Raw genomic sequence first — 11984 nt, forward strand, 5'->3', positions numbered from 1 at the left:
TGAGAAAATTGAAGGAAAACAGTCGAATAGAAATTCCACAAATTTTTATTTTACTCATGTCCAGCATGTTCACTAGCAAGCAATCGCCTCTTGCCATATACGGCTACTTTTTTGGACTCTTGCCGTCAAACATACCGCCGCGCTAACCGTGGCGAAGATAAATAAGCAAAGCAAATGTTTGATTAAATTGTGAAAGAGTTGAGCAAAGAATAAGAGAAGAGAGAGAGATAAAATGAAACAGAAAATCAAAATTTCTCCAAATACGCGAGACGGTAATAATGATGTTTACAGTTATGAATGTGTGGGGCTAACTATATTTAGCAACGATCCTTGCGTTGCCATAATAATGGAAAAAGAGAAAAAAAAAGTTCGCAGATGATTATTCAAAACTAAAATAACAATAATAACAACAACAAAAATAGAAACAGAAACAAAAACGACGCCATATACCACGACTATAGTAGTATGCTCTCAAAAAGAAAATGTTTATATGTATGCGTTGCTTTCGAATGATAAAGAAAATTTTTAGTAAGCGGTAGCCGAGGTGGAGGCGATTTATCTGACGTTTTGGATTTTGTAAGAGCTCGCACATACACACCGACACTGTTGCCTCTATGTATAGAGATCGCGATGAATGGATACATTTTGATAAATATTTTTGTCAATATATTTTTTGCTTTTTCCTTTCATCTTCTTTTTTAATTTCTATTTCGCGTGGATTTTTTCTCATTTATTTTTTTGTGGTATAAAATCTGGTAAACGTTGTGCCTATACATTCAGTCAGTCAGTTGTGTTCCAAAGCGTACACATAGTATAATACTTGGATAATCCTTCGCATTCGTTAGCCCAACAGTAAAAAAAAAAAATTCAAAATGTGTGACGATGAGGTTGCTGCTTTAGTCGTTGATAATGGTACATCTTATCCTCCATAAAAAAAATGGATATATTCAACTTAATTATTCAACTTAAGGACATTTAAAGTGATATTAGTGTGCGTGGAAAGATATTGAAATGTTCTTTTAGGAGAAAAAAAAATGCAAGAAATTAATTTAAGAAAATTAAGTGAAATTAATATCACACCGAAAAATTTCGAAATGAATTGTCTTCGTACAGTTTCTCTTTCGTTATTCTTAAAGTGGAATTTTTTACTCCCTCGGCATAAAGGATGCCTAAGAAAAGTGACAGCCTGGCATAATGAAATTTGGCAACATGCTAACTATTTATAGTCGGACTTGAAAAATAACCAATGTGGAATTATTTTTTACTCAATAGGGACTTTAAACGTTCGCTTAATAAATTCTTTTTTTTTTGTTTTTTTGGCTTTGCCTTATTTTATCCTACAGTACTTAGGGTACAAAAGTATATTAAGTTTGTGCGGACATATGGAACATCCAAAAAGACTTGAGATAGACTCACCTTTTGTTGTACCGAGAGATTCACAATCAGTTTCTGAATTGATTTAGACTTGTTTGTCCGCCTGTCCATTTTACTTTCTTGTGTTCTACCTACATGAGATTTTTGAAGAAGGGATGACTACTATTGAAAATAGTTCAGACCGGATCACTAAGTCGATGACTTCCCATCAAAAGCTTTGCTTTGAGAACAATTGTATTAAGCGAAGCTGTGCAGGTTATGTGGTGATGGACAGTGTCTCACAATAGTGCTTACACTTTTTTTTTATACACGTGTCAAGCGCTATGAAAACCGAACTATAGTTCGTTTTGACTTATGAACTTTACTTCAATTTTTCTTTTCAATGGCCTTCTCTTCATTTCATAAACTCTTTTAGGCTCTGGTATGTGCAAAGCCGGTTTCGCTGGTGATGATGCTCCGCGTGCCGTGTTTCCCTCAATTGTAGGTCGCCCCCGCCATCAAGGCGTAATGGTTGGTATGGGCCAAAAGGATTCGTACGTTGGCGATGAAGCTCAATCCAAGAGAGGTATCTTGACCCTTAAATATCCCATCGAACATGGTATTATTACCAATTGGGATGATATGGAGAAAATCTGGCATCACACATTCTATAATGAATTACGTGTTGCTCCCGAAGAACATCCCGTCTTGTTGACGGAAGCACCCCTCAATCCAAAAGCTAATCGTGAGAAGATGACACAAATCATGTTCGAAACTTTTAACTCTCCTGCCATGTATGTCGCCATTCAGGCTGTACTCTCTCTTTACGCTTCCGGTCGTACAACTGGTATTGTATTGGACTCTGGTGATGGTGTTTCACACACTGTACCCATCTACGAAGGCTATGCTTTGCCCCACGCTATCCTCCGTTTGGATTTGGCTGGTCGTGATTTAACCGATTATTTAATGAAGATACTGACTGAACGTGGCTACTCGTTCACTACAACCGCTGAACGCGAAATTGTGCGTGACATCAAGGAGAAATTGTGTTATGTTGCTTTGGACTTTGAACAAGAAATGGCTACTGCAGCTGCCTCTACCTCTTTAGAGAAATCTTATGAACTCCCTGACGGTCAAGTCATCACCATTGGTAATGAACGTTTCCGTTGCCCTGAATCGCTCTTCCAGCCTTCATTCTTGGGTATGGAATCTTGCGGCATTCACGAAACCGTTTACAACTCAATTATGAAGTGCGATGTTGATATCCGCAAAGACTTGTATGCCAATATTGTCATGTCTGGCGGTACTACCATGTATCCCGGTATTGCTGATCGCATGCAAAAGGAAATTACTGCTTTGGCTCCTTCAACCATCAAGATTAAGATCATTGCTCCCCCCGAACGTAAATACTCCGTCTGGATTGGTGGTTCCATTTTGGCTTCCCTCTCCACCTTTCAACAGATGTGGATCTCCAAGGAAGAATACGATGAATCTGGTCCCGGTATTGTTCACCGCAAATGCTTCTAAGCCCATTAGACAGCCCGCCGCAACAAACGATGTTTCTTTGGTTCTAGATATTATTTTTATGACTGAATATACACTTTATGTCCCAGTTCCCTTAATGTTTACCACCGTTCAACTTGTTTTGTCAGAAATTTGTGTTCTCTTGATATCTACGACACCCGTGAAGTTTCTTTTTTGTTTATTTGTTCGCTTGTGTGTGTATAGATGATATTAATTATAATAATAATATAATACGAGTAATAAATTTGTTAATTTTTAAGGGGAAATTTTTATTTTATTTTACAGTTTGTCTTTTTTTTGCTACATATGTACAATAATGTTAGAATGTGTTTAAAAAAAAGTCGAACAGTAACAGAATATTTTTATATAATTTTATTGAAAATAAATAAAAAAAATTTTTATTAGAGAAATGAAAGAAACAAAATATTCCTTTTCTAATATCTTCACAATATTCTAACAACTTGTCAAAACACCGGCTTCGAAAAGAAAGAAAAGCTTGTGCTCTCTTGAAGAGAGTGAAAGAGACAAATGCAGATAACGGCCAAAACAAAGAACGTACACGAACTGTTTTCTTGCCAACTTATTATTTGTAAAGCGTTAAACATTTTTATGTAAAACCTTCAACAAATTTTTTGGAATGTGACTGTCAATCTCCTGCAGCATACGATCAGAAAGGAAAATGCATTAGTGCTTACCCTCCTTTTTTATATAAGCAATCACTCAGCGGATGTTTCCTACACGTATAACACGGTGACTAGAGCGTTCGCGATACTTTTTCGCCAAGTTTTCAAGCCAAGTCAGGCGTAGATCAAGATTGTTTTGGTAACCTTTAGCTATGCGATGCATGAGATCAAGTAGCACTTCTTTGTTTTGTTTTGTATTTCACAAATTTGTATAAAACTGATGTAATTAGTTATCAATATACAATTTACTACATTTTTTCCAAACTCTTCCTATACTTTTCAATTCAATTCAATTATATGGAAATTCAATTACCTTCAGATATCAGTTTCTAAACAAATAAGCTACACAAATTGTCGTCCCTTTGGTCACAGCATTCATACTGTGCTCAAGTGGTACCGTGACTTATTCACCACAAAAAGCTTAAGTAATTCTTATAGTCTGTAAATTATTGACTAATCGCGATTGTCTCGAAAATTTGAGGCAAAGTTTAGATCGCTATCTGCTAGAAATATTCAGTTATAAAGGAATGGCTTATTGGTTTATGGTTTAAACTAGATTAGAAGCATTTGTTGACGGAGACTACACCCAATATCATATGCAATCTATGAACATACTTTCAAAATATATACGCGCGAAACAAAGAAAATGACGAAGTTATGCGTTGCTACTGCTTTTAAAAACACAAATCATTGCCCTTATTGAGGTCACGGTAACACAACAGAGCATTTATATAAACGTTCTCTTTCTTCTCTTTGGTGTTTTGTGTCCATTTTGGGTGCCATCGCATACTTCATTAGTTTTTTTTCTTCAAAAAACCTTTGCCTTAAGTTTACTTTTATTGGCACAAACAGAAAGTTCTTAAAAATAAATTTTGAAAAATTGTTGTTAGTTTCTGCTTTGGTATTTACGAATGTAAAGAAGTAGAATTAATAATCTTTTTTTTGCTTTGTGTGAAGGTAAAGTTTCCCTAGAGAAAAGTAACGGCGAACGCCCGGGAAGAAATGCGAAATGTTTTAGGTTTTCTTTTAAAGGATCCAAAAAAAAATTTTTAATTTTTTTTAGTATATTCAAAAATATTTACCACTTATAGCGTTCGTGGTACAAGGATATATTAAGATTGTCCGGTAGTACGCTATAATCGAAAGGACTTAAGTTAGATCCCATTTTATATCTAAGTTTTTTTGTACGTCCGTTCCTCTGCCCGTCTAAACTTCTTCGTCCTTGTGTTCAACCTGTAGTTTGCAAATTTCGAGACACTTTTGATGAAATTTAGTATACCCAAGTTTTTCGGAAGGCGAAGGCTATTGAAAATAGTTTAGATCAGACCACTTTTTCGACCACTTCTAACATAAGGCCTCATTTTGAAAAGGCGTTATATGAATTATATCTGTTAAGCGAACTGAGGTTGATGGAGAGCCGTAACCCGCTGTAGTGTTAGTCCATACTTATTTTTATTTAAACATTTCATGGTTTTATAACATATCATTTAAACATTTCAAAAATATTTTATCATGTATTTCTTAGAGTTTTTGCCGTATAGCCAAGGGAACAAGACTCGCGACAATGGTCATGGGTTTGAATCTCAGTACGATGGATTACACGTTGTAAGTAGTCATACATGTACACTTACGTTCGTCTTCGCCGCTTGTTTCTGTTTGGTATTCTTAGCTATATTGCCATAGTTTAAAACTTAGATTTATTTACATTTAGTAATATTTAAAGCACAAACATATAAAAAAAAGTTTTCTTTCAAAACTGAAACCGTTTACTTTAAACTTTACAGTGCTTTTGCGCAATGTTCCTTTATATAATTGCACCATTGCAGCTTTTAATAAATAAAATATTTTAATAATAAATAAAATATTATAAATCTTATTAAAAAATTATTTAGATATTTTGTAAAATATTTGTTAGTTTTATTATAATTAATTTAAGCAGATAAAAGAATATCAAAATTAAAATTTTAAACCACTAGCTTGTAAGGCTATCTCTTGGCTTTATTGAAAGCTCTACCGTACTTTAAGTGTGAATCCACGACCGTTAAAGGCGCGTTTATTTTAATATTAAAAAATATACCCTATTTTAATAATTTTTTTATACATTTTTAAAAAATTTTTTAAGTATTTAAATATATATTTTTTTTTAAAAATACTTAAGATATTTTGGTTTCAGTGTATATATAGCGAAGCTTGCGATTTACAGTGAAATATTACGGCAATATACACTTTTGCCTTTGGTCACTTGAGGGCTCTGTTAGCGTTTCTAGTCAAGACACAAACTTTCTTATAAAACAACGCAAGCGCTGGAAGGTATGTATTTTGTTGTTGCAAATTTTGTGCTGTAAAAGTAATATAGTGCATGTTTTGTTATTGCATAAGTATGCATCTACATTTATAATGGATATATGTATTAGACATGCATTTCTGCATACTCTAGTTATAAGAAAATAATTAGTAAAATGTGAACAAAAGCGTAAATTCCGATGGAAGATTTTTAATATTTTTTTAAAGCAATCACGGAAACCTTTCTAAAACGAAAGCAAACCAAATTAAATTGTACAGTAATGGGTTAAAATGACATGAAGATTCGAAAACAAAGTTGTTAAGGGACATAACCTTGTTTGCGTATGTAAGCAATTTTTCTTTGAATAATTTTAATACAATTTAATAACAAAAGAAAACATGTTTGTTGAGACCAAGTTTGTTGTCTGTAATTTTCGCAGTTGGTGGTAAAAATCAACCATCAATCAACATTTTATGACAATAACAACATTAAATTACCCCCAAAAAGTAAAGAACATAACTTTGATTAGCTAGCGTGAGTAAAAGGTAGAGTAAGAACAAAATAAAAAGAGACTTTATGCCTGAGATAAGTTACGAAATAATTGCCTGAAATTATATATTTTGCTTCTTAATGATAAACGTAAAAGGCGGAAAGAGGGAGAGAAAAGGAAAGACGAAAAAGAAAAATAACGGTTATTTCCATTTAAATGTATACGTGACATGAGCAAGTAAAGGCAATTAAAACAAGTGTAGACACAGCTCTCCACACTTCGTACTTAATTAGAAAAATTTTTCTCTCTTATCTTTACACTTCTCTCTCTCTCTCTCTCTCTCTCTCTCTCTCTCTCTCTCTCCCTCCGTCTCTCTCACTCCTCTGTTAAGCTCTTATTCTCTATCATTCAATCACCAATTTCACTAGAAATAGAGCTCATATTACAATTTGCGAGCTGGTATGTGATTTGTTCTACGCTCTTCTCCCTCTTCATCTATTATTGCTTGTTTGTTTCTCTTGCAATTAATTTAAGTTTCTTTTTGTCGTGCATTTTGTTATTTTAATTATGTCAAAGCAGCATAATTGCACTTAATGACATGTTGTCAGTCCTTTCCCATAAGTTTATGCGGACAAGGTAAAGCTTTACTTTTTGCCATCATACCTGCACAGACAATTTCTTGTCATGTGATTTTATTATTGTGACAAAATTTTAATTGATTAATTTTGGCGTTCGTGGCTACATTATCGTTCTATACCGAGTTATTTGTGCTGACATTCTTTGCTTGGCATGCACTCCTCCTATATAGTTTATCACACGTTTTTATCGGGCAAAATTGTTACCGTAAATAAACGCAAGGTCGACATCATTATCATTGCACAATTAATCAGTCAATTAATCAATAAATAAATGCATGGTCGACGTCACTAGCATTACACAATTAATCAATCAATTAATCAATAAATTTTTTCTGGAGTAATGTAACGTAAACGTGAACGTCTAATGTTAGTAAAACATGAAAATAATTTCAATTTAAAGTTCGTAGCAATGAAGTGAAGATAACGGTTATATAATGTGTCCCCTTTAAGAGAACCTATGGATACACCAAACGTTTGCACCATAAAAGCAATAAATGACTGAATAACGAAACTATAAAGCACTTACCCAACATATTAAAACATCTTGTAATAGAATAGAGCGGAAATAGAATAAAAAAACGAAATTATTACGTTAATCAAGCGCACAACCATTTTGCTATTAACCACCTCAAATCTTTTTCTTTTTTCGAAAAATAAGCAAAAAAGTTAAATCCCGATACTCTGTGAGATGGGTTCATTTTTTCTATTTTTGTCTATTTACTGCTTGACCATCCATAGAACGTATGTCGGAGTTTCTATCGAGCTACGTCCCGTAGCTTACTAATAATAAGCAAAAAAACCAAACGCTCCTGTTGTATTTATTTCGCATTGTGAGCAAACACGTTAATCAATTTCGCTGATTTTCAATACTAATTCATTTGCCATATATGAAACGGATATGTTCACGAGAATGCGTATCACAGAGAATATGTGTGCACACAGATATGACGATGTCGATTCAGAGTCTGATACATTTACTCTATAAGTAATGTGAAGTTTGCTTCTGGATGTTGGAAACACTTTCACAAGCAATTATACCCCACTTCTAATGTATATATTTGATATTTGTATACACTAAAAGCTTATTCGCGGGGTATACGTTCCATCAAAATGCCGCGAGTACGGAAACCGTGAATACCGAATGGTAATTGATATGGGATTATATGGGGTACGTTCCTAGGTGACAAAATTAAAAAAATCAAATATATAAAAAAATCAATTTAATTGAAGTTTTGAACATTTTGAATAATTATCTTAAGGCTTAGGCAATGGCTTGAAGAATTTTGGAAGTTTCTCTTGCTTGGCAGTTTTTAAAAGCTTCTTCAATTCAGACTAATACGCAGCAGTCGCATTAGCAATTTGCTTATCAAAAATATGGGAATTGGGTCGCATGTTTTTAATCCGCGAATAGTGAAACCGCGAATAAAAGAAGCGCGAATAAGGATCTATTACTGTATATTTGGTAACGTGCTAGTTATCCGCCCGCACCTTTTTGCTCAATATCAGCCTCATCAGTAGGATTCCATTCCTTCTTATTGAATTAACTTTTAAGACTATTTTGCTTCTTTCTTTTTTGCCATGAAATACTCACAAAGTGTTTGAAGGATCCAAAGGTTGTGTCCTCCTAACGACAGTCTCTCTCGCTATTCTCTATCAGAACTAAATTTCGGAAAACTACCGCAAAGTTTTATGCAATTCAATTGCTTCGCAATTTTGACATTCGCTTCTACATTCATTCGCTCAGTTTGGCAGGTCGACTATAAATAGGTCGTTTTGTAGTGTCTTGAAAAGAGTTAGTTAAATGGGCGGGCCTACGAGTTGCATAAGAATTTTATAAAGTTCATTGACAATAGTTGGTAACGTTGTGTCTAATGAAAACCATTCGTTCTTAGCACTTTTTAAAATGTTTATGCTTATATATCACTTTATTGCTGAACAAAAAATAGTTTTTATAATATCTTTTAAGTTTTTTATTCTGTTTTTACCAAGGCCTGCTTTGCGAAAATTGAAGAATCATAAATACTTTTTATAGAAAGGTCTTTTACGCAATTAAGGTAAATGCATTTTGATCTCTATCATATGTTTAATCGGTTTTCCAAATGAAAGTCTCAGTATGTTCGATTCGTAAATCAAAGTAGTCGTTATTTTCACCTAGATCAGAAGTTTTCACACGTGACTCTGCGATGCCGTCTTGAAGCTGACGGTGGATATTGTTTATCAAATATCTCAAGTTAACGATTCGTTATACTTGCTACGTAATTACAATTGCCACTTTCGACTTGAAGCCTTTGAGGTTCCTTTTCACGAAGAATTTGATGAAAACATGTATTTGACGAAAACATCATTTAGCCATGACACGTATGAATTGAAAAATTGGAGAACGACGGTTGCAAGTTTATAATATTTTCAACAGAACTTAGAGGGGAATGGATTAAAAACAAATTTTTGTTCAGCAATTTTTTTTAGGATGGAACCAAAGGTAATAAAATAATAATAATTAACGAAGAAAAACATTTTTGACAAATATTAAAAATGACAATGCCAGAGCCATTCTTGCTAACTTCTTCAATATAAGGTTCTCTGCGGCCTCTGCGTTTCTTGGAGTAAATTTGAATCTAAAAAAACAATAAAACCTTTGGTTTTAACGCCTATGGCTAGTGCAGTACGTAAGGGATTTTAAATTTTTAATGATTATTTTTTCACTAAAAAAAGCAATCTTTTGCTAGTGACTAATGTTGAAAACAACTTATCGACAACCTACGTATTTGATAAAAAATATTGTATAAAATTGGAAGGGGGGATTTTGCGTGGACCGATTTGAAAGCTTTCACATCCTCAACAATTAAAGTAGCCTCCCCCTGAAACTACTGACCCGTAAACAAAGCAGACTGTAAGCGAGAAATATGTATATATAAGAGAATTACTTTGCTTTGTCGAGAGTATTGGTCGACATATAAGTTTTGTATAACCTCTTATGTCAAAATAGACTGGACTCGAGAAAATTATTAATTAGCTTTTTTTTTTTTCAAATACTAAATGTGACGTGCTTCAAATACTAACATTTTTTAATAGGAATTACTTTTTATGCCTTTTTGATATCCATGAGAAATATATTCATTTTGTCAAAACGTTTACAGCCCTCAGAAGAAAGCTTCAGCTTCAAGCTACAAGTAATAGTCAATAGTCAGCATCAAATTGTGAATCACATGTGTTAAGCATGTTCGTTTGTTCGTCTGTGTAATGTCTATTGTAAACATACTCCCAGTCACAAAGATGAAGCTATTAACTCAAAATATCGGAAGTTTTTCAAAATGGGCCAACTTAGTCGAAGAGGACGCCTACATTACGACGTAAACTGGGAACACCTCTGCGTTTCAAAAGGAATAAAAATTGGTTTTTTGGTCATCACTCATAAACTCAAACTTATATTTTATGCGCGTTGCATTGGGACGTATGTATAAAATTGGGAACAATCGACCAAGCCTACCCAGTATCATAGTGTATCAAAATTTGATTCTTCAACGCCTATATAATGTATAGCAGCAAATTTCTAAATCTCCGAATGCACTTAAGCATTCTTAAGTATCCGTTTGTCAATCTCTCCGGCTGTCCAACTGTGTAGTATTTATGGTATACATTCTTCCGTTTGCAAAAAACAAGATATCGTTTACAGATTTGCAAAAGAGTTTGAAAATGGCGCTAACAAGGCAAAGAACATGCCTACAATGCCCATACGTTTATACAATCAAATTAAGAACACTGCTGCTTTTTCTGTCGTCTGCTCGTTGACAATAAACTGCAACAGATGTGCGATATGAATCCACATAATGTTATTCCTCAAAAGTAGAAAAAATCCCAATATGAAATTTTGATTTTTTTGTCAAAATCTCTATAACGCCACGAAGTACACTTGAAGAAGCCTATAAAGTACATATATCTTCGACCATTACACCTAAGCAGGTCCGCGTGTCTGTCTCAGCCGTAAAAATAAAGACATCGCTGATAACGTTGGGAAAAAGTTTGAAAGGACGTGTTTATAATGTAGCAGAAAGTGGGATCATCATTGTTCTTGTATTTTTTGCTCGTTACTCATAAGCTATACCGCATACACTATATAAATTTTCCCTTTCATTTCACAAAATTAGAACGCGCCAACGCTGTAATATACAACACGAAATTTTAGTTTTTTTTAGTCTTTTTCAGAATAGCGCTAATAGATATACAAGATTCGGTCACGGGTGAATGTAACTTTCTTCCTTGGTGCATGTTAACTAAGGAATTAGTGGTAGGGATGGAAAGGATCACTGTAATCGTCTTCACCGAGAAAACGTCTTTCGTTTCGTTACCTTCAGGTAATTGAAAATATATTCATAAATAGTTTGTATAGTTGTTTCAGGAAACTTTAATAGTTTTGGACTTACGATAATATTTGTTGATAGCTTCTTAAGTACTATTCTGGTACAACCCGCTTAAAATATTGTTGGGGAAGTCCCTGTGCTAATGAAACATATTTCTTTTTAACGACAAATCACTCAAGGAATGCGTCCTATTCGTGTAACACAGTGACGGTCAGAAAGACTTAAGTTATATTTTTGCTGAAATGTGTGAATGATTATCAAAACTACTTTTTAGAAATCAAATTTTGATAGATTTATACCGCGTTTGGAAAAGTTTAGCTTTTGATCTTATAGATTAAAAAAAATCTGAAAATGGATTTCATATTCTTTCGAGTAAGGCAGATGGGTAAATCCATTCCATTGCCCGCATTCATATGGAACAATCGAGTTGTAAAGGGTCTTTGATATGCAAACTTTAAATCAATTGAACACAATTTCCATGAGATGCGAAGGATTTTTTTTTCTTTAATATCCGCTTTAAAAATATTTTTAGATAATATTTAATTTTTTCTGATGTGTGTATTTAGCAAGTTACATAAATAAACGATTTAAAACATTTTGTTAAGATAAAATAATGTTATTTTTTTCCGCCAATTAAAATTTCAAAGCTTTTTT

The 11984-nt window shown here is 33.7% G+C and overlaps 1 protein-coding gene across 1 annotated transcript; it reads left to right on the forward strand.

Moving 5' to 3' along the window:
- Nucleotides 1-745: 745 nt before the first annotated feature.
- On the forward strand, nucleotides 746-3074 carry LOC119636123 (actin-57B). Its single transcript, XM_038031273.1, has 2 exons — nucleotides 746-912; nucleotides 1790-3074. The coding sequence occupies exons 1-2, from the start codon at nucleotides 873-875 to the stop codon at nucleotides 2878-2880; spliced, it is 1131 nt and encodes a 376-aa protein (XP_037887201.1). The 5' UTR covers nucleotides 746-872; the 3' UTR covers nucleotides 2881-3074.
- The last annotated feature ends 8910 nt before the right edge of the window (nucleotides 3075-11984 follow it).

The sequence above is a fragment of the Glossina fuscipes genome, unplaced genomic scaffold, assembly GCF_014805625.2.
Source record: "Glossina fuscipes isolate IAEA_lab_2018 unplaced genomic scaffold, Yale_Gfus_2 28, whole genome shotgun sequence".
NCBI classification, from domain to species: Eukaryota; Metazoa; Arthropoda; class Insecta; order Diptera; family Glossinidae; genus Glossina; species Glossina fuscipes.